The sequence below is a fragment of the Myotis nattereri genome, assembly GCF_964212035.1.
Source record: "Myotis nattereri genome assembly, chromosome: 5".
In the NCBI taxonomy this organism is placed as follows: Eukaryota; Metazoa; Chordata; class Mammalia; order Chiroptera; family Vespertilionidae; genus Myotis; species Myotis nattereri.
Genome location: NC_138080.1, coordinates 22,297,123 through 22,318,214, shown reverse-complemented (window position 1 = coordinate 22,318,214; position 21,092 = coordinate 22,297,123). Strand labels below are relative to the sequence as shown.

General features: G+C 56.0%; 3 protein-coding genes across 5 annotated transcripts; 1 reads left to right on the top strand and 2 right to left on the bottom strand.

Moving 5' to 3' along the window:
• Positions 1–4,355: 4,355 nt before the first annotated feature.
• IER2 (immediate early response 2) lies at positions 4,356–6,322 on the bottom strand. Its single transcript, XM_081093023.1, has one exon. It carries the CDS (start codon positions 5,907–5,909, stop codon positions 5,229–5,231), a length of 681 nt encoding a protein of 226 aa, XP_080949149.1. The 5' UTR covers positions 5,910–6,322; the 3' UTR covers positions 4,356–5,228.
• Positions 6,323–8,802: 2,480 nt separating this feature from the next.
• Positions 8,803–13,010, top strand: STX10 (syntaxin 10). Of its 2 annotated transcripts, none has more exons than XM_081090996.1 (8): positions 8,803–9,033; positions 9,264–9,433; positions 9,592–9,686; positions 9,761–9,823; positions 12,064–12,171; positions 12,252–12,358; positions 12,440–12,534; positions 12,626–13,010. In XM_081090996.1, the coding sequence occupies exons 1-8, from the start codon at positions 8,999–9,001 to the stop codon at positions 12,700–12,702; spliced, it is 750 nt and encodes a 249-aa protein (XP_080947122.1). In that variant the 5' UTR covers positions 8,803–8,998; the 3' UTR covers positions 12,703–13,010. The 2 variants fall into 2 exon arrangements, with proteins under 2 accessions (XP_080947122.1, XP_080947123.1); XM_081090997.1 differs by having other exon boundaries at positions 8,914–9,033; positions 12,252–12,354.
• Positions 13,011–14,890: 1,880 nt separating this feature from the next.
• Positions 14,891–20,639, bottom strand: NACC1 (nucleus accumbens associated 1). 2 transcript variants are annotated; one of them, XR_013995980.1, is made up of 6 exons: positions 19,469–20,639; positions 19,202–19,375; positions 18,444–18,549; positions 18,251–18,348; positions 15,692–17,654; positions 14,891–15,192 (listed from the first exon to the last, which is right to left on the bottom strand). XR_013995980.1 is itself a non-coding variant. In XM_081090995.1 (5 exons), the coding sequence occupies exons 1-5, from the start codon at positions 20,367–20,369 to the stop codon at positions 17,401–17,403; spliced, it is 1,533 nt and encodes a 510-aa protein (XP_080947121.1). In that variant the 5' UTR covers positions 20,370–20,639; the 3' UTR covers positions 15,210–17,400. The 2 variants fall into 2 exon arrangements, 1 of the variants encoding a protein (XP_080947121.1); XM_081090995.1 differs by lacking the exon at positions 14,891–15,192 and having other exon boundaries at positions 15,210–17,654.
• Between the last annotated feature and the right edge of the window lie 453 nt (positions 20,640–21,092).

The window sequence follows — 21,092 nt, the reverse complement described above, 5'->3', positions numbered from 1 at the left end:
TATCTCTTTCCCTCTCCCAGCCTCTCTGAAATCAATAATATATATATGTATATATATATTTTTTAAATGGACTTTAGAAGGACCAGGACCGACCTCAAAGGAAAGTTTCAAAGGCCCCATTCATTCACAAGAACTAAGTAGTAAGCATCTGCTAGATTTGCCTCTGCCCTCTTGGAGTCTACAAGCTAGAAGAGACAAACCCAGAAACAAATGTAAAACCAGTTGTGATAAATACTACAACGAGAAAAGTAACTCTGGATCTAAGTGTCAAAAATTATAGGGATCTTGGATCAAAATGGGGGGCAGACAGCAAACACTCCCCTAGGTGAACAGGGAAGGGAAAAGCACTCCAGGAGAGAGCATATGCAAAGTCCCAGTGGCTGGGAAGGCTGTGCAAGTGTGAGGCACAGAAAGAGGTCAGGATAGCTGGAGGGTGACGCAAGATGAGGCCGGAGATGCACTGGGCCCAGGTCCAGCAGGACAGTCATAGGGTTGTTGTCCCTCTTCCAGAAGCAGAGTTTTCCTGACTCTGGGACAGTGGACAAAGTGATTCATTGTTATTTAAATAACAGAATACATCTCTCAGCTTCTCCTTTTCAGCTTTTAGTCCCAGCTGGTTCTCTGACTTAAGGATAGTCTTCCTCCTTTGGCCACAATGTGACTTTAACTTTGCTAATCTTCCTTTGTAACTAAGAAAGCTATCTGGAACCTCACACTGGCTACTGTTTCAGCAGGATCTTATGACAGTATTTCGTTTTCATTGTAACTTTTATGAACTGTTACCCTCTAAGTATGCTGAGTGATTAGTTCACCGTTAAGTTTTTAAAATTAGATAAATAATACTTATACAGTTGTTACACAGAGCTGATAAAAATCCTGTCAACTGTCTGAAGTTAGGGAAATTCTAAGAGCCATCGGAAGCCATTGATAAAATGAGATAATAAATTTTAAGCTCTTAGCATCTGCTTACCCCAGACAACATCCTTCACTCATTTTGGCCTGGGGTGAGCATTCATTCATAAAACATTTGAATGGGGGTGCAGATGCTAGATAAAACAAATTTATCTTCTCAAATGGTGAGTAGTACTCTAAGGAAGACTGAGTGGAGTGGGGTGGCTATTTTAGTCAGGAGGCCAAAGAAGGCCTCCCCCAAGGAGGTGACATTTCAGCAAAAACCTGAAGAAAATGAAGATGGCTGTGTGGGTATCTGGGAGAAAGGCATTGCAGGCAGAAGGAACAGCAAGTGCAAAGGCCCTGGGCTAGACCATGCGTGGCCTGTTCTGCAAGCAGAAAGGAGGCTAGTGTGTTAGAAGCAGGGGAGGGCCGGGAGAGGGAAAAGATCCAGTTTGTGTTTTATAAAATCAGTGCAGCTCCTGAGTAAAATAGATTGTGGGGGCCAAGGGCGAGGAGGAAGGCACTGCCCTAATCCAGGTGAGAGGTGATGGAGCCAGGAAGATGGGAAAGGCTTAGAGTGTGAGGGAAGGAGAAAAAGTGATTCTGCCCAGCCAGAGTGGCTCAGGGGTTGATTGTTGACCTATGAACCAGGAGGTCATGGTTCAATTACAGGTCAGGGCACATGCCCGGGTTGCGGGCTCTATCCCCAGTGTGGGGTGTGCAGGAGGCAGCCAATCAATGATGCTCTTTCATTATTGATGTTTCTATCTCTCCCTCCCTCTCCCTTCCTCTCTGAAATCAATAAAAATATATTTAGAAAAGAAAAAGCGCCCTGACCGGTTTGGCTCAGTGGATAGAGCATCGCCCTGCGGACTCAAGGGTCCCGGGTTCGATTCCAGTCAGGGGCATGTACCTTGGTTGCGGGCACATCACCAGTGGGGGGTGTGCAGGAGGCAGCTGATCGATGTTTCTCTCTCATCGATGTTTCTAGCTCTCTATCCCTCTCCCTTCCTGTCTGTAAAAAATCAATAAAATATATTAATAAATAAATAAATAAATAAATAAATAAATAAATAAATAAAAAGTGATTCAAGGAGGAGCCCTCAATTGGAAGACTGGTAGGGAACAGCAAGAATTCTCTTTGGCTCCTGTTCTATTTGAAATACCTTAGACCCCCGCAAGGAGACTGGGATGGATAGCTAAATTTAGGAGCCTGCATAGAGATGGCATTTAGAGCCCTAAAACTGAATGAGGCTACCAGGGGTGAGTGTAGACAGAGGTCCAAGGCCTGATGCAGGGATCACTGGTAACGTAGGAAGAGCATGGAACCTGCAGGAGAAAAAACAACAACAACAAAAAACCCAACCCAGAATCACTAGGTATGGCCAAACCCAGGAGCTGAGAGGGGACACAGATTCTTGTTCATATTGAGCTACTGGAGGAGGAGGGAACTATTTTTCAAACTCTCTGGGTTTAACACAGCATCTACACACACTTTTCCATACATATATATTTGTACTGTTTGTCATCCTGGCCTCTTAACAATAAAAAAATAACAACACTGTGTGCCTGGCATTTTACTAAGCACTTTCTGTGTGCTGTCTGGATCGATCTTTACAATGAATCTAAGAGGTAGGGACTATTCCAAAATGTACAGCCAGGGAAACAGGCCCAGAGAGGTGAAGCAACTTACTCAAAGTTGCACAGGAAGCAAGCGGAACTGGCTGTCTGGGCTCAGAAATCTGTGCTCCTTACCCCACAACGTCTGCAGCTGGCGCTTGTCACCCAGCAGCATGGTTGCCTGAGTGGTAGATCTGTCAGGCTCAGCCTTTTACCTTTGGGGTGGGGAGCAAGCGGTGGATAGTTCACATTCAACCAGACCAGTCCAGTCAGATGGGCACGTAGATTGTCTCAAACCCGTGCCCCTTTCAGACAGCACTGTGGTGAACACCCTCCTGGAAACTCCTTGGGGAATCAGTGGGTCAAGGGGATGGGGCATTTGTCGGTTTCGCAGCCATTGTCCAATCAGCTCCTCCCCGGAGGGCCTGTCCCAATGACCTCGCGCCAAGTCACGGACTGACAGCCCCAGGCCCCATAGATGTCGGTTATTGTGACAAGTTTTCGATGTTGCCTGTTCTGGCGGGTGACCTGAGTGTGCGGTGCCGCTCTGTCTCCCACCGTGTCCCCTCCCCGGGGCCGGCTCGGAAATGCCCGAGGCCGGGGCAGCAGTCGCCCCACCGCTTCCCGCGGAAGGAAGGGCCGGCGGTTCCTGCGACAGGATGCGCGGCGCGGCGAGGCCCCCTCCCACAGCGCCGGGGACTTCCTGGGGCCCGGCCAGCTCTCCGGGGAGGTGCGCCTACGCGGACACATTGAGCTACATTGGAGGTGCGGGGCTCCAGCCCCCCCACGTCCCACTGGGGAGTTCTGGGTGGCGCCGTCTCCCACCTTCCGCATAGAGGAATCAGGGGGGCCGGGGAGGATAGCTGGGGGTGGGGTGGGGGGCGGAGGGAGACAGGGAGGGGCGTGGGAGGAAGGTGTGGTGGGGGCTGCTCCCCTGCCTCCTCCTCCTCCCACCCTCCCACCTCGGGGTCAGACCCGGGGGTCACGGAAGCCCACTCTGGGGACCTCGCCTTCCCGAGGTGGGGCGGGTGCTCCCCGCGCCTCTCCCCACACCTGCGGCTCCTTTGTCCTCCCAACGGCCCTCGCGGGGCCAGCGCTGGGGGGAATGATGAGGACTTTCTCCCCTGGGGCGGAGCCAAGCCAACGACAAAGGCTCCCAGGAGCACTTCCAAACCTGCCGCTCCTCCGGGGGACCTGTTCCCAGGCGGACCCCAAACAGGAGGAAACTGAGGCTGGGCGCTCACCCCCGTCCGAGCCAGACAGATCCACAGCCAGAGACTGGACATGGTGTCACCAGGGGCCCCAAGCTTACCTGCTCAGCTCCCTGCCCCCACCCCCGTGGGGCCCCCGCCAGAACGGCACCTGTGGGTCAGGTGCAGCCGGGTGGGGAGAACCTGCATGTTCCCCAACTGCGCGTGGCACGGTCCCCAGCAGTGTCCCCCCAAACCTACGTGAGCTGTGAGAGCCCTCGCTCTCCCAGACTTGCAGGGGGAACTTATTTCTTAATTTCATTCACCGATTTTACAGAGACACATGGACCTGCTGGGACACCCATTCACGGGTAGCTTCTTGTCGGAGTCCTGACCTGGGATGCACCCCAAAACTTAGGCGTATAGTGATGACACTCTACCCAACCGAGCCAGGGCTGTAGGGGAATTTCGAAGGAGTCAGAGCGCCAGGGCGCCCAGACGGAAGTGGACTGGCTGGGAAGAGGGGGCCCAGTCCCTCCCGCCCACGTGGGAGCCGGTCGGGCCGGTTTCTGCGGCCCCAGGAAGCCGCCCCCAGCGCCCGACCCTCCCCCCCGCCCCTCCCCCACCAGGGAAGAACACCAGACAGTCGACTTTGCAGTTAAATGGTCTTTATTTTCGTATCTGGTCTCTCTAGCAAAAGGCCAGACAGACAGAGTTAAACAGAACCCACCAGAGTAAATAGGCCCTCGAACGCACTGGCTAGAATCTCCCTCCCCAAGCGGGCCCGGTCTCCGCAGCACCTGGGCCCAGCTCGGCCTCACAGAACTGCGGGCACCCCTTCCCCCATTCGTGTGACTCAGACCAAGGTCTTCTGGGTTGATGGTCTGTGCCCGAGGGTCACGCTTCAGACCGTGCGCATATCCCCACCTCGAATGCACCGAACGAGAAAAAAATTTAGCCTGAAATGAGATCCGTTCCCCCTGCCCAGAAGGCGCAGGGGTGCGGGCAGAAGCGCGGGGGCGGTGCCCCAGGCGGTCCCGCTCCCAGGCCCCACACCCACGCGAGGCGACAGGAAGCGCCCCACGCCTGCCCGTGACGCAACGATGACCGCTTGCATAAGCATGTCCCCCGAGGGAAAGAGGGCGCCTGGGCGCCGCTGGGAACCAGGACACCGACTACCGCAACACCTCGAAAGGGCAGCACAGCCCCCGGTGAAAATAAAGTCCGACCCCGAGGAGTGTCAGGAACCAGACCCCGTCCCCCAGTCCCGGGGGACGGGAAGGCCACGTCCCCGTCGGTTAAGCCGGCACCTGTGGGCGCGGCCGGGCTCGGAGGAAGGCGTCCCCGCCCCGGCTCAGGTTCCTTGGCGCCGCCACTGCACACGGTGGCGACAGCTTCCCGGGCCGCGGCTCCTCTCCACCGTTTCCGCGGGCCTGCCCCGCGGGGGCGGCCTGGCTTCGGGTCTGTGTACTCGGGCCGACGCTTGGCCCGCGCTCTGGACTCCGGCAGCGGCGCTCGGGGGCCTCAGAAGGCCACCACGGCCCGGACGAGCACGTTCAGCACGCTGTCCGCCGAGCGGCAGGCCGGCTTCGCCTCGCAGGCCGGCGGCGGAGGCGCTGTCGGGGGCGCGGAGGGGCTGCAGTTCAGGAGACCGGAGAAGCGCCTCTGCAGGACGCGCGCCAGATTGGGGAAGGCACCTTCCGCTTGCGCGGGAGGGGCCTGCAGGCGCTCGGGGACCCCCGCAGACTCCCCTTCCTCCGCGCCCTCCTCTTCTAGACGGGCTTTCTTGCTCGGGACCAGTCCGGCATCCCCGCCGTCGCTGAGGCTGCTGCTGCGCCGCTTGCGGCTGACTTTGGCGGGTCTCGGGGCACAGCGGGCAGGGGTCTCCTCGGCTTTCGGCGCCTCCTGAGTGTCCATGGGCTCCGGGCAGGGCTGCTCACCGTCGGTGGACGCTGCTTCCGCTGCGGCTTGTGCTTCCCGCGGTGGGTGTAGGCGAGGGTCGGGGGAGCGGGCGACTGGCGAGGGCACCTCGGGCGGCTCGTGGGCTTCCACCTTGGCCGAGAGGTAAAGCTCCCGGGCATTACGCATGACCAGAGACAGCTGCAGGCTCCGGTGCAGCCGCAGCCCTCCGCGCTGCATGCGCGAATGGTACATTTTCCACACCGACAGGGTCATAATGCGTTGCGCCTCCTTCTGCACCTCCATGGCGACTCGACGGTGGGGACTTCCCTGCTGAGCAGACGCACTTCGGACTGTGCGCTGGCTCACGCTTTCTCTGCTCACGCCGACGGGCGCCGAAACACCCCTAGGACGCTCTGCCCCGGCGCCCGCCACCGGGGCCCATTTGTACCCGGAGCTACGTCACCATGACGCCCCGCCCAATCAGAGAGCTGCTTCGGGCTTTCCACCGCGTTGGGGCCAGAGACTTCAGCCTTAAAGCGACAGGGTGGAATTTACCGGACAGACAAAAGGGACACTAGCCCGGACGCGGGGGAGCCTTCCCCAGTACCCTGAGCACTTGGGGTGGTCTCATTTCTCAGCCCTCGCCGCCTCAGTGCGCCCGCGCGCAGGCCCCGGGGAGCGGGGCCGAGGGTGAGGCTCAGGGCCCACCCACGTGCTAGAGTTCGCTGGCCCCCGCAGGTCGTAGGCGGCTGGTTTTCCTTCGCGCCGGGGAATACCCGGGTTTGAGCCCGTACATCCCCCGTGGGCACAGTTCCAGGCGTCTCATTAGTGTTTCTTGAACCAATAACAATGCTAACACTAACTAATTGATTAACACACAACTAACTGATTAATACGTGCCAGACTATGTTAAAGGCTTTCCTTTCATAAAGATCTCCTTGATCCCCCACGGACGGTACTGCTGTTGTACTTGATTTCTTCACGTGGGGAAACCGAGGCTGACGGACTAGTCCAATATTTGCTAAACGAATAAATGGGCCAACTGCAGCGAAAGGAGGCCTGGGCCTCTATAGCATCTAACCCACGCCAGCCCTCCTCACTCCCCCTGCCCGTAAGCAGAACAGGGTAAGCTGGCTGGTTCGGGGCTAAGTTGCCAGCTGCACTGGCGGCGGGAGCCTGCAGATATGAGCGCATCCCAGGCTGCCATCTCTGCTCTCCGCACTGAACATCCTCCCGGTTTCCTTCGGCACAAGCTCCACGCAAGGTGGAAGGCCCGGCCACACGACATCCGGTTGAACTCATGCTGCGGCCCCTAAACCACCGGTCCGCGCTCTGCCTCTGCACCCGGAGGCGCGGTTGGGGTAGGAGTTGAAGCCCGAGCAACGCAGAGAGAGGGCAGATAGAGAACATCGACCCTACCCTCCGGCACGCGCTGCCGCTCCTGGAAAACCTACTCCCAGTTCCTCCCCTCCAAAAAGCTGCAACATTGTTTGAATGGCTCCATTCATTTGTGGTTCGGGCACTTTAAGGGGAGGCTCCGCCCGCTCGACTGGAGCGCAGAGCCTTCCCGCCACAGGGTCAGCGCAACATCCAGACTAAATTTGGAAGGAATGACGTAGGGCAGGTGGCCGAGCCACTTCCGGCTGCCCATATAAGGACAGGGGCCGGGTTCTCGGTACTGGGCCATAGCCGGCTTTTTCCGGCCGGGTGTGGGCGGGGCCTGGCCTCCAGACACGCCCTCTTCCTTTCCCCTCTCGGGGCTGGGGCTGTCGGGAGCCCCCGGCTTCCGGACCCGCGTCCAGTGGGGCCGAAGGGGAAGGTTTCGCTTCCTTCCCGGGAGGCCAGGAAGGCGTGACGCCCCTTCGGGAATGCCCCTTGGGCGGGTTGGGGTGATCTCAGGGCGCCCACTGACGCCATCTCCCACAAAGACCTTGCCTGCACTAGGGGCGGCCCGGCGAGGGCCCCTTTATCCCCGTCTTCCCAGTTATTTCTCCCCACAGGCCCCCTCCCAGGTATTACTGCCCCCCCCAATTAATGATCTCATGCACCCTCGGAGGACACTCAGGTCCCGCCCCCTGCACCTCGGGGCTCAACAATCCCTAAAAGACCCCGAACAGCAACCATCCCCATTCAGCGGCCTTTCCTGCCACACGCTGACCCGCTGAGAATGTCCCCACACGCCGGCACCTCAGAGACTCCACAATGACATCCCCAACCCAGGTACTAACGCTAAAACCCCCACACTGGGACTCGGACATAGGGGCGACCTTCCGAGGACTTCTTCAGGGATTCCGCCCACCGCCCAGAGGGAGATCAGGACGTCATTCAGGCGATGGCTTCCCCGCACCCCCCAAAAAGTGCTTTCATGGCCCCACAAGGAACGCCCCTGCGTGACAGAGACTTTGAAAATTCCTCCCCAAACATTCCTGGTCTCTCCCCAGACGGAGACCCCGCACGCAGAGAACCGCTCTGCTCCGGAAACCATCCTCAGAGCCACCCCCGCACCCTCCCGCGACTCCCAGGAGGAAAAAAAGAGGAGAGTGAGTAGAACTACCCACAGAACGCCCACACATCAGCCCGCGCGCAGGAAGGCGGGGACGACCGCCTTTCCCCCAGCCCTCCCCAAACCTGCCACTCCCGACCCCGGGCTGGGACATCTCCCTGCACAGGATGCGGGTGCAGGCTCCAGGAGCCCGTTAAAAGGGTCTACGAATCGAGCGAGCCCCTACCCCAGCCACAATCTCGTCTGATTTCTGGGAGCTTATTATTTTTTATTTTTTTAAAAAATATATTTTTATTGATTTCAGAGAGGAAGAGAGAGGGAGAGATTAGAAACATCAACGATAAGAGAGAATCATGGGTCAGCTGCCTCCTGCATGGCCCCCGCTGGGGATCAAGCCCGCAACCCAGGCATGTGCCCCTGATGAAATTCGAACCTGGGACCCTGCAGTCCGCAGGCCGGCGCTCTATCCACTGAGCCAAACCAGCTAGGGCTGAGAGCTTATTATTATTTATGTTGCCGGGAAGGGAAACTGAGGTTGCGCAGCAACAATTCAAGGGGCTGGGTCTCGAACCCGAGATGCCGGGTTCAGACTCCAGCCTGGTCAGGCGGAACTACGGAAAGGCTGGGAGCGGCGGGAGCGGAGGATGCGAAAGGCGGGGGCACGCGCACGGAAAGCCGCCTCTGCCCACAGCCAAGATGGCGGCGGCGGCGGGAGCTCTGCACTTCCGGCTTCTGGGGCCTCTCTCTCTCTCCTCGTGGCCCGGCTCTCTATGGTGGCCTGGGTCACGTGACGGGGGCGGGGGTGGTGGCGCGTTCTCCCCCGCCGCGAGGAAACCAGCTCTCCAGGCACGGAGGGGAGGGAGCTCGGTCTCCCACGGGGGGCGGTGACATGTCTCTTGAAGACCCGTTTTTTGTAGTCCGAGGGTGAGTGACAGCGACGGGGGCGGGCAGAGGGTGCTCGGGCCCCTGCCAGCCAGTGCCCGGATGCGGGCCGCAGGGTGCCAAGCGGTCTGGAGGTGCGCGGGTCGGGATCACCCGGTGGCCGAGTGGGAGGGGTACGCCAGATGATGTAGGGGTCCTCTGAGCTCCCCCACTCATTTGGGGGCGCAGCGGCGGGCGGCCCCCAGACGCGCCCGTTGTGCCCCTGCCCGCAGCGAGGTGCAGAAGGCGGTGAACACAGCCCGCGGGCTGTACCAGCGCTGGTGTGAGCTCCTGCAGGAGGGCGCCGCGGTCGGCCGCGAGGAGCTGGACTGGACGACCAATGAACTGCGGAATGGCCTGCGCAGCATCGAGTGGGACCTCGAAGACCTGGAGGAGACCATCGATATCCTGGCGGGTCGGAGGGTTGGAGGGAGGCCTGGGAGAGCCCGTTGCGGTGGCAGGGGGACCTGGGAGGCTGGACACCGGGGAGGAGTTGAAGGCTTTGAGGCCGATGAGCGGGTTGTGTCTAGCTGTGGCCTTGACTCTTGACCCGGGGGCTACGCATAGTGGAAGCCAACCCAGGCAAGTTCAAGCTCGCAGCTGGGGACCTGCAGGAGAGAAAGGTCTTCGTGGAGCGGATGCGCGAAGCGGTCCAGGTGAGAGGAGGTTATGATGGGGTAAGGGTGGAGGTTGGGGCGTCTTTACTCTCTGATGCTGTCCTCACCCCCAGGAAATGAAGGACCATATGGTCAGCCCAGCAGCCGTAGCCTTCATGGAGAGAAATAATAGAGAGGTAAGGCATCTTGACCTGACCCGAATCATTTTTCAGGGTGAGCCTCGCAGTGGGTGTTTGCTTGTTCTCTGGGAAAGTGTACGTCTGTCCCTATATGTCAGTGCCCATCCTCTTTGTGTGCAGTCCTCTTGGCTGTCTACCTGCCTGCTTTCTGTGTGTGCATACCTGAGCCCTCACTGATTGTATAATACTCCCTCTGCCTTGTCCTGGAGGTCTATACTGGTTTCCCGGGGTGGGGGTGGGGGTGGGGGGGTGAGTGGTGTCTGTATACCTATCCCCTTTCTTTGTGTTTACTGTTTCCAGCATAATGCCTATGTTTTTTTCTCTGTGTATGCTCTTGACCTATCTGAGTGTGTAAACTTGGCCTCTGAGTGTATCTTATCTGCCTTGTGCATGCACACCTTCCCCCCCACCCCCATGGGTGTGCTTGCTTTGTGTGTGTGCCTGCACATGCCTTTTGTTTGAATGCTTCCTGCTGCCTGTCTGTACACTTTTCCCCTCTGTGTTGTATGCCCATTCTTTGTATGTTGTGACACCACCAGCCTCTCCCCCATCCCATCATAAGCCCACATGGGATCTGGGAGGATGGGGGAGCTGAGGCCCACACCAGCTTGGAGTCCTGTAGCAGTGCCTATGTGCTTTCCTGATATGCTGCCTTGGGGATTAAAGTCCAAATTCTTACATACATTTGTTTATATGGTAACTAGTGGCCCGGTGCACAAATTCGTGCACATTGAAAGGAAGAAGAAATATTTATTTTTTAATATATTTTATTGATTTTTTACAGAGAGGAAGGGAGAGAGAGATAGAGAGTTAGAAACATCGATGGGAGAGAAACATCAATCAGCCGCCTCCTGCACATCTCCTACTGGGGATGTGGCCGCAACCGAGGTACATGCCCTTGACCGGAATCGAACCTGGGACCTTTCAGTCTGCAGGCCGACCCTCTATCCACTGAGCCAAACCGGTTTCGGCAAGAAGAAATATTTTAATGTTGCTATTCGCCCTTTCTCTATAATAGAAGTGTCAACCAAATTCACGATTGACAATGACAGATTGAAACACACACGTGCGATTGGCCCCAGTGAGAGTTTTATATGTATCGCGTATATGCGAGTCAACTTAGCCTTTTATATATATAGAATAAACTTGCTTAATTAGACCTGCTTTCTGATTTAGCTAAACTTTTCCCAGCCCAGTGAAGCACCCCAATTTCTCTTTCAGGTAATTGTCAGCAACACAGCAGTAAATATCAACATGAAGCAGATTATTACTGTAGATCATGCAGGGAGAACAAAGGGTGAAATATTTAACTGCAGCAATGTTTGACTATATTCTGCGCAGTGAGAAAACCTTAAGTCATTTTCAAGGTTCATCATTTCTTCTTTTCAGTCGGGTCAAGTTTCTAAGCTTTCTAAATCTTCGTTTTCCGGCTAATGAAAAGAAAATAGGATTCCACTGAGTCTCCTCTCTACCTACTCCAGGACTTCTGTGAGGATCAAATGAGATGAGGCACAGGAAAACGCTTCACAGACATTTGGTTACAGTGTAAAATGTTTCCACCTGGCTATAAAGCAAGTTGTGTTCCTGGGCTGAAGAAACTCCAAGGAGGCTAATTGCTAGGGCGAGGGAGCTGGGTGTTGTTATGTGACATCATTACCTGGTGCCCACAGCCACCGTTTCAGGGCTGGGCTGGGCTGTGGGCCACATTTTGCTCCATGGGGTCTCGGCAGCGTCGGCTGTGATTTGGTGGGGTGTCACTCCAGGATGGTGGTGGGGCCTGTGTCCCGCTTGGGAGAAGCTGAGTGTTGCTTTGTGGGCACCAGGTCGAGGTGCCGTTTCTCCGTAAATGGCCAGCGCGCATCACTGTAGCTCTTGCATTGAGCTTCTGCCCCCTGGTGGTCAGTGTGCATCATAGGTACCGGTCAGATGGGTACTTAGCATATTAGCCTTTTATATTTATAGATAGATAAGTGTTCTCCGTGGATTAATTTCTCATTCCAACCTCAGCAAACAGGGATTGTAGTTCTCCCCATTTTACAGATGAGGAAACTGATACACAGGGAGGTCAAGTGGTGTGGCCTTGGGGTCTGTCACCTTGGTGTTAAGTGGGTCTGAGGCACCCAGGCCATTGCACTTCAAACACTGCCTTCCTGACTAACCACCATCTAAATTTGCCTGTGTCTGGCTCTCTGGTGAGTGGGTGTCCTTCCCTGAGCTTGTGTTCTGTGCCCCACCAGATGCTAATGGGCAAGCCAACTGCCCAGAAGCCATCCAGTGACCTGCTGGATGCCAGCGTGGTGTCTGTCACCTCTCGCTACATTGAGGAGCAGCAGGCCACACAGCAGGTTTGTGTGGCTGGTCAGTCATGGGCTGGAGGAGCTCAGGCCTCCCTGATGACGGCAGTTCTCACCTCTCCATTCTGCAGCTGATCATGGACCAACAGGATCAACAGCTGGAAATGGTGTCTGGGAGCATCCGGGTTCTGAAACACATGTCCAGCCGCGTTGGGGAGGAGCTGGATGAGCAGGGCATGTGAGGCCAGGACCCCCAGGGTGGGCCGGGAGCCTGAGGCCGGCTGCCCTTCGAGGGCTTACACCATCTTGGTCTTGGCAGCATGCTGGATACCTTTGCTCATGAGATGGACCACACCCAATCCCGGATGGATGGGGTCCTCAGGAAGATGGCCAAAGTGTCCCATATGACAAGTGGTGAGTTCTCTGGGGGGAGGCAATGGGGGGGGGGTGTGGAGGCATGGGGTGGTGCTGCCTCCCTCATGACATCTGACCCTCTCACCCCTAGACCGCCGACAGTGGTGTGCGATTGTGGTGCTGCTGGGGGTGCTTCTCCTGGTTCTCATCCTGCTCTTCTCTCTCTGATCCTGGCTCTCCCAGGGGGCTGATCCCTCAAGCTGGGGGAGCTGGTAGGGCCCTGCCCCCTGGGAGGAGGGTGTCATGTCTGGGGAGTTGTCCCAAGGCTCTCAAGAGCCAGTGGGACCTTCAGGGCCCTTGGTTGGAGCCCCCGCCACTGGTCCTTTCTCAAGTGCACTTAGGGGGTGGTGGAGGTAGGAGGACCTCAGATACACCCTGCCCCGTTTCTATTTCCAGTGTCCCAAAGCCATTTATTCACCCCTATGCCTTCTACATGTGCCAACTTGGAAATAAAATCCCAGCCTTTTTTATACGTATTTAGATCATATGGTATGTTGACTCTAAACTAGTGGCTGCTTCCTGAGTGGGAACTCTAAACCTCGTTTCCACGCACAGGTGTGTGCGTGTGTGTACGCATGTGTGGGTGCAAGGGATTTCAGTGGCCAGTAAGTATTAGGTGCAGAAAAAACTATTCTGGTTAATTTCTTGGTTTTCATGATGGATAATTTTATTGCCACTGAAAATTTTAAACCATGAATGTTTCTTGAGCGTTTGAAGTTCAACCTAAACATCTTTTGCCTGTTCTGTACCCAACGTAGGTAAATGGCTTAGCCATGGAGCTGAGTGGTCACTTCTGAGGTGCCTCCAAGTAATGCTGGGCTCCACTGCACAGCTGGTTTCTAGTTCCCTCTGTGATGCATCACTCTAACAGGGCAGCGTTTGTAAATTTAAGGGCTTTGCCATAGAGCCTTCCTGAGTATGAAGTGATTCCTGTATAAGCTGGGTAAGCTTGTAAGCACTGTGAACCTTAGATTATCATCAGACCTTTCCATCCCCCACATTAATCAGGTGTGGGAACCACGAATCTCACTCACTCATGTACACGCTCTGGAGTGCTGTATGTTACGAGGATGCTATTCTATCAGGCCAGTTAGTCAAAAAAGAACCAAGTCTGTACAGACTCCTTTTTTATGTGATGGTTTGGGTTCTCTTGGCCCATTCCATACTCAGTTCTGAGTCTTTCTGGGGTTAAAAGATGTGCTTCTGGGAGTCAGGTGGCACATCACTCTGAATTTCTGGGGCAGCATCACCTCTGAATTTCTGTTGGCAATGTTGTTGGTCCTCAAAACCCCTTTGACAGCTGATGCTGGACTTCAGGACCCCAAATGGGCTGGTCTTACTGAGACATACCCAGTTCATCCTGTGAATTGTAGTATAGTTGACCTCTGAACAACACAGGTTTAAACTGTGCAGTCCATTTATATGTTGATTTTAAAAATAAACACTACTAAATGTATATTCTTTATAACTTTAACCTTTTTTTGTCTATTGTAATACATTATGTGGTACCTATACAAAATAGGTGCTCATTGACTATATTATCAGTAAGGCGGCTTCTTGTCAACACTAGGCTTAGTAAAATTTTGGGGGTTTCAAACGTTCTACATGGATTTTTGACTGCAAGGGTCAGTCTGAAGCATATTAGTCATCGTTCCCATGGACATCATTCCCTTGTATCGTGGGTGGAAGGAGCTGGCCTGGGCGGAGATGTAGCTTCCTTGTCCACCTCCCGGCAGATTTTTTGTTGACCAATGGGATCCCCGATAGGTAACTACCCTTCCCAGGCTGTTTGAAATGACTGAATAAATGGGATCCTAAGGCACTTACATGTCTTTATTTGGCTCCATAGAACCTTTTGTCATTTCATATCCTCGGGATATATAGCTAGCTTTTGCCATCTCAATTTTTGTGTTGACTCAGAATGGAGTGTGGGGTGTGTCTGGGATGGGGGGTGTCAGACCACAGGGCAGCTAGTGGGTCAGTAGCCCATTCAAGGGAGCCTCTACCCTCCTAGCTTTGGAGGAACTCCCATGCAGGGGCCATGTGTGCAGGAACAGCCGTGGGCAGTGTTGAGTCTACACGAGGTAGCCTGAAGGGTGTTGTAAGTGGAACCCATTGGTGGTCTGGGTCTGTACCTGCTAGCATTGGAAAGGAACATGCTGCCCCGCCCCCCTCACATGATGGATGTTCTGTCATGTGACATTTGGCATGGCCACTCCCGAGTGCACCCTGCTGCATGTCAATGTGAGTCCTGAGCAGTGGGGGTGTTGCTCTGCAGAATGAGAACCCAGTGTGCAGCATCTCTTCCAGCTACTACAACCCCTCTGCCCCCCAGTGAGTAGCATGCTGCAGGGCTGTTACAAAGGCGTTTAGTTTATTCTCATCAGTGTTACTGATGTTCTCATGTTCACATTTCCCAGTGCGCTCCTCTCCTTACAGTAGTTAATGTGCAATCTCACTTACAGGCTGGGGTGGGGGTGGGGGGCTCAGCCCGGAGAAGGGCAGGTGTTGGCACTCCACGTGGACACAGCAGCTGGCCTGTCCTACGGGAACAGGGGTGGCCAGAGGCCTCCAGTCTTTTTTGCGTTGGTGATTCTCCATTCATGCTCCTTCCTGGCTGTCCAGGTGGGGGTGGGAACCATGCAGCTCAGAGCAGGGCTGGGGGAGGGGGGGGGGCGGTCAGGAGGGGAGGAAAAGCAGCAGGCCACCTGAAAGGGCAGGGTGGATGGGCACAGGGGTGGCTCCTGGGGTAAGGCACAACCCTGTCTTTGGCTCTCCTGGTGAGGAATTCCACCCCCTGCCCCTCAACCCCCCCTCCCCCACCACCCACACACAGTACCCTGGAGCCAGGGGCACCTCCTGGGGTCCCTGAAACAAGGGGTTCTGCCACCCAACCCAGTGCTGCAAGGGTACGGAGGAAGGACAGGGGCAAGCCCTGCCTGAAGACAAGACAGGGAGGGGACTAGGCAGGGATCTGCCCAGAAAAAGGGTGGGGAGGGAGAGGACACCAGTCCCAGGAGCTGGCCCCCAGCTAAGGCCTGGAAGGGGGAGTACCCGGGGACTCCTGCTTCCTTTGGGGGCTGGCTGGAACCCCAGCCCACCCCTCTGTGGCCCCAGGAGCCCACCAAGTGACCGGGATATTGTGCTTTGGGATGACGCTGGGGTAGAGTGTCAAGGCCAGGATGAGGGGCAGGGGAGGTGCGACTAAGGTGCTTGTGCTTTAGCTGGGGGTGTCAACTCCCCCCTCATACACTTGCCTCCACCCCCCACACACACACTTGGGCCAGAAAGAGGAGTGCCAGGATCACAGCCAGACCGGACACCTCCAACTCCACAAACAGATGCTGGAGGGACCCCCTTCCCACAGGCTGGTAGGGGCTACAGGGTGGGGGATGGGGCCTCCAAGTCAGATTCCAAGGGTCCATTGGGATAGCCCCACCCACCTCTAGCAAGCTCCTGCCTCTGGAAGCCATGGGCTGTCAGACTTGGGAGGAGACCAGAAGTGAGAAGAGAGGTGAGGCGAAAGGTGAGAAAAAGGCTAGACAAAAAATGTCAAATGACACCCAGCAGCACAGGGGGATGGGGAGCAAAAAAGAAAAAGAAAAAAGAACCCTCTGGTTCACATGTAAAACTCAAAAAAAAAAAAAAAATCACTCACACTGGATGAGGCTACAAAGAGAGGAATGGTTAGAGACAATTCAGCAAACAACTGCTAACAAATGCAGTGGGTCCTGCCCTGTCCCCAGGAGCTGGGCTCTGCCAACAGGCCAAGACCAGGGATATCCTTCAAATGTAGCCCAGGCGATGGCTGGGTCTGGGGTCCCACCTTGGAAACGTGCACCCATACTCTACATGCACGCACACATTCAGCCTACTCCTGCACCCCTCACCCCATCCTACTTTCCATGGCCCCCAGGGACCAAAGGGGACATCAGACACAGTCCCATTGGTTTGAAAAATAAAAGGAATCTTATACTTCAATATTTCATTAGCTAAAAAAATGTTTTAAAAAGTATGTACAGGGGATGGGAGCTGGGAGCCCTGCCGTGGGATGGGGTGGGGAGGGAGGGAAGGGCAGCAGCCCGCCAGCATGCTCCCCTGGTTCCACTGCCTTTCTCATCTTCATTTTAAAGCAAAACTTCTCCACATTCACACGCACACGCACCTGTGGGCCTCCAAAACCTCTCCTCCTATCCTCAGAAACTCTGGGTCTGTGCCCCTCACTCAGGTCTGAGGGGCCTGATGGAGCGAGAGAGGCTGAGTACAGGGTGGGGGAGAGAGAAGGGTACTGGGTGCACCACCGCCTGCCACCTTAGGTCGGTTTAGGTCAGTCGTGTAATTTCTGAGCCTCAGGTTTCCTCCGCCGTCACAAGAGCAGTCCCCACAGCCTCGCCTACCCCAGCCCCAGATGCAGGGACAGACGAAGGAGACAGGAAGGCGCTTTTGGAAACATGGAAGCACTGGGAGGTGGTGGCAGGAGGGGTCCTGAGCACCCCGGGGCCCCTGCAAGTCCCATGGGGCTGCAGTGAAGGGTGGAGCAGAGGACTGCCCCTAGACTGCCCCTCCCCTGCCCGGCCTGGTTGAGTGGAATGGGAAAACAATTGCTAGGGGTTAGGAGAGGGGGGAGCGAGTACTCCCTGACTGTGTGCGAGAGAGAAGGCCACGCAGAGCTCGCACCACGGCCACCCTCTCCCAGCCCACTCGGATTGGGGTCAGGGGTGGGACGGGAGGCCGAGGGGCTGGAGCATGCAGCACACCCTGCGGGTCCTGGGGAGGGACAGACAGTAGCTCGTGACCAAGGTGGTGGGTGGGTGGGTGGGTGACAGGAGGGGGAGTGTGACGGCCTCATGGAGGGCTTGGTGGGGGTTACTGGAGGGCCTCGGCTGAGGGGCCAGCCTCGCCGTCATGGCTGGCTGTTTCAAAGCTGTGCTCCACGCCCATCATGTCCGGCTCCAGCTTGCCCGTGTCACTGATGAAGGTGGTGTAGGTATCACCCTCAGGCGGCTTCCCCTTGGGAATCCAGCTCTTCCGCACGACGCGGCGGGCATTGGTGCACATGTCGGCCGCAATGGCATTCATTTCGCTCTCTTTGAAGTTCGGAGCAAAGTTCTGGCAGTAGTCTGTGCGGGGAGAGTGGACAGCTCAGGCCTAGGTGGCCCTGCCTCCCACACTGCCAAAAGGCCCTTGGCCATGCCTGTCCCGACTCCCCCACCCCCACCCCCAGGACACGGTGGAACCCCTCTTGGAGGTGAGAGAACAGAGGTATTGCAGAGAACATGCAAGATCACATTAGCTGGCTCCATGCTTCACTAAACTCTGCCACATGTAGGACATGTGGGTTTGACAAGGTGGCCCAGTGGTCTTGAAAAATGTGGATTATTTGCAGAATTTAGGAATTAGGAGACTCCTTCCACCTGCAAACTTAGAGTTCTCTCCCGACAACTGGCTGGGGCTTGGCTGCTTCATAACTACCTTGAGTTTGAAGATCCTCCCTACCCTCCCATCGGACACAGGCTTCCCTTCAGTGCCCTGTCACCCCCGCCCCGTCCCCCCCCGAAGAAATCTCTAAGCAGCAGAGCCCTCCTCCCAACAAGCCTCAATCGAACCTCAGATCCTTCACAAACCATACCCAGCTATCAAGGCCAACACCAGAGAAAAGGACCCTCTGCTCACCCAGGGCCCACCCCAGCCCGCCTCCAGAAAGCCAGACACTCACACTTGACGGCGTGGAGGACGCGGCTGTCCAGCGGTTTGCGTCTGGGGTCGTTGGTGGAAGAGCGGATGCCAGTGCCACAGCTGTTAGCCAGTGTGTTCCTGGGGGGGAGGTCATGGGGGAGGAGTCAGATCCCCTGTGGTGGTGGGGGGCATGGGGCAGCTCCCTACTCCCTGGGCTTTGGAAAGGGCCTCACCGGTCAAAGAAGGAGGCCAGGAGGCGCCGCAGCAGGACCTTGTGCCGTGTGCCTGCGCTGACATGGCAGTTCATGAGCTGTGCCCTTGTGATATACACATTGGTGCCTAGGAGGAGGAGACGGAGGGTGGTCAGGCCCTAAACTGCCACATTCCCCATGTGGCCAGGCCCACTTCTCGGAGCTCCAGAGACCCTCTCCGACAACTCACCCCAGGGCAGCCTCATCAGCGCTCAGAAAAGGAGAGATTGTGGTACCGCTGCCCACGGGGCACCTACAATGTGCCAGGCCCACCTAGTACATGTGTAGCTTTTGCCAGCACAACCAGCTACGAGTTAGAAAGGGCAGGCAGCAGAGGCTTGCACCCAGGCACACTGATTCTGTGCCAAATTCTTTTTTTTTTCTTTTTCTTTTTTTTTTTATTATGAGTTAAGGTATTACAAATGTGTCCTCATCCCCCCCATTAACCCCCAACCTCCCCCTCCCCACCCTGTGCCAAATTCTTAACCATTCAGTAGTTAACCCTCAGATCACCCTAAGAAGCCACTCATCCACTGCCTATGGCCATGATGTCCCCTAATGCTTACATCTGCCTCCAGGGCAAAACCCTAGAGGCCAATCTTTGATGTGTATCAACACAGAGGGGTGTCAGCTACCCTAGGACAAAGCGAGGGGCTATGCTACAGGCCAGCAGCCCAGAGGGCATTGAGGCCAAGGGTGGGGGAAGAGGGGGATTTGGGGAGCAAGTAAGGCCAGCCTACCTGTCACCAGCTCTAGCTTCTCAGAGGGGTCGCCCTCATCATAGAGCTTGGGGTGGCAGCGGTTACCGATCTGGTTGATGAGCTCGGCTGGGAGAGACGCCAAGTCTTGCCGCACCCGGATGCGATTCCGGGATTCAGGGGTCACCTGCTCAGGGAGAGCCTCCACCTTCTCAGCTGTGGGGGGAGAGAGTGGTATGTGTTGGGAATGGGGGTCATGGGTAGGGGGGGTGATGGGGGGGTGGGGGAGGGGAGGAGTGGGCGCCTCACCACTTTGGCCAACATTCATCATGCTGTACATGGTGTACATGTTGCAGATCTGCCGGTATTGCTCGTCTGTGCCCTCTTCACCCGCATCCTCCTCCTCGTCCTCCTCATTGTGATAGGAGCCTGGGCTGTCACTAGTATAGGCGCTCGAGGTACCAGGGCTGGTCCGCTCGGACATGCTGGGCCCGCTCACCACGCCCCCTGCTGCCGCCGCCGCCGCTGCAGCAGCCAAGGCCTGCTGAGGTGGCCGGTTGGCGGCCAGGTCCAGTGTGGAGAACCTGGCCATTTTTCGGCTACCATTGCCACCACTGCTGCCGCCAACCCCGGCCTCCTTCTGGCTGCTGTCCCACAGCCTCTTGGCCACAGGCGTGCACTGCACAGAGTCCGACTCCTGCTGCTCTGTCTTGACACGGGACACCAGGGGCAACGGGGTGCTGCAGGCCGTCCAGCTCGATGTCTGAGCCACAGGGCTCTGGGGCTCGGAAGATGGAGCCTCCTCGGCATGTAGGCCCTGGGAGTCGCAGCTGGGAGAGCTCACCTTGAGGAAGAACTCAGTGCCCTTCTCCATGATCTCCTGGATCTGCAGGAAGCCAGCCGTGTACATGAGCAAGAACTGGTCCCCCATATTCATGCTCAGCCGGCCCGTGTAGCAGAAGCTGAGGATTTGTTGGAAGGACTGGGGCTGCACAGCCGCCGGCAGCTCTACCACAGCGCTCCGGCTGCTGTTGAACAGGTCCCGGAAGTAGGAGCTGCTAGCAGCCAGTACGGCCCGGTGGGCCTTGAAGGCATGGCCTTTGACCACCACTGACACATCACAGTACAGGCCCTGAAGCCGCTGCTCATTCAGGCACTCCAGAATGCTGTTGCCGAAGTTCGGGATCTCCATCTGCAGGGTCTGGGCCATGGTGGCAGCTGTGCAGGGGACAGGGGAAGACAGAGAGATGGGTCAGGTGGCATGCTCAGGCCTGTTCTCAGCGGCATCCAGACGGTGGGTTTGCTGGGGCCTTAAGAACTGCAGTTGCCTGGCTGGTGTGGCTCAGGGGTTGTGCATTAACCTATGAACCAGGAGGTCACATGCCAGGTTCCAGGCTCAATCCTCATTAGGGGGCATGCAGGAGACAGCCAATCAATGATTTTTCTCTCATCATTGATGTTTCTATCCCACTCCCTCGCTGAAATCAATAAACAATATATTAAATAAATAAATAAAAGAATCACAGGATCCACTCCTTCCATTCCTTTAGGACAGACTGTCAAATCAGCCATATCGGCTACAGGACAGGGTGGCCACATGGTGTTTCTTGCAGAGAAGGGGGAAAGGCAAACTTACACACAGGTGCTTAAATAGAAAATGAGTTAATACAGTGAGCATAAGGCATCCATGCATAGGGTAACTCAGAAGGGCACTGGCAAGGAAACTCCCAGAGGGTAGAGTCACCCCATTTTCCCCAGTGCTGAGCACATGACACTCAACCACTATTTGTTGAATGACTAAATGACAAGAACCCCTGAAACTGCGGAAGAATACCACTAGTCATCAGGGAAATTCAAATCCAAACCACAACAAGACACTATTTCATACCCACTAGGTCGGGTAGAAGTAAAAAGACATGTGCTGTCAAGGATG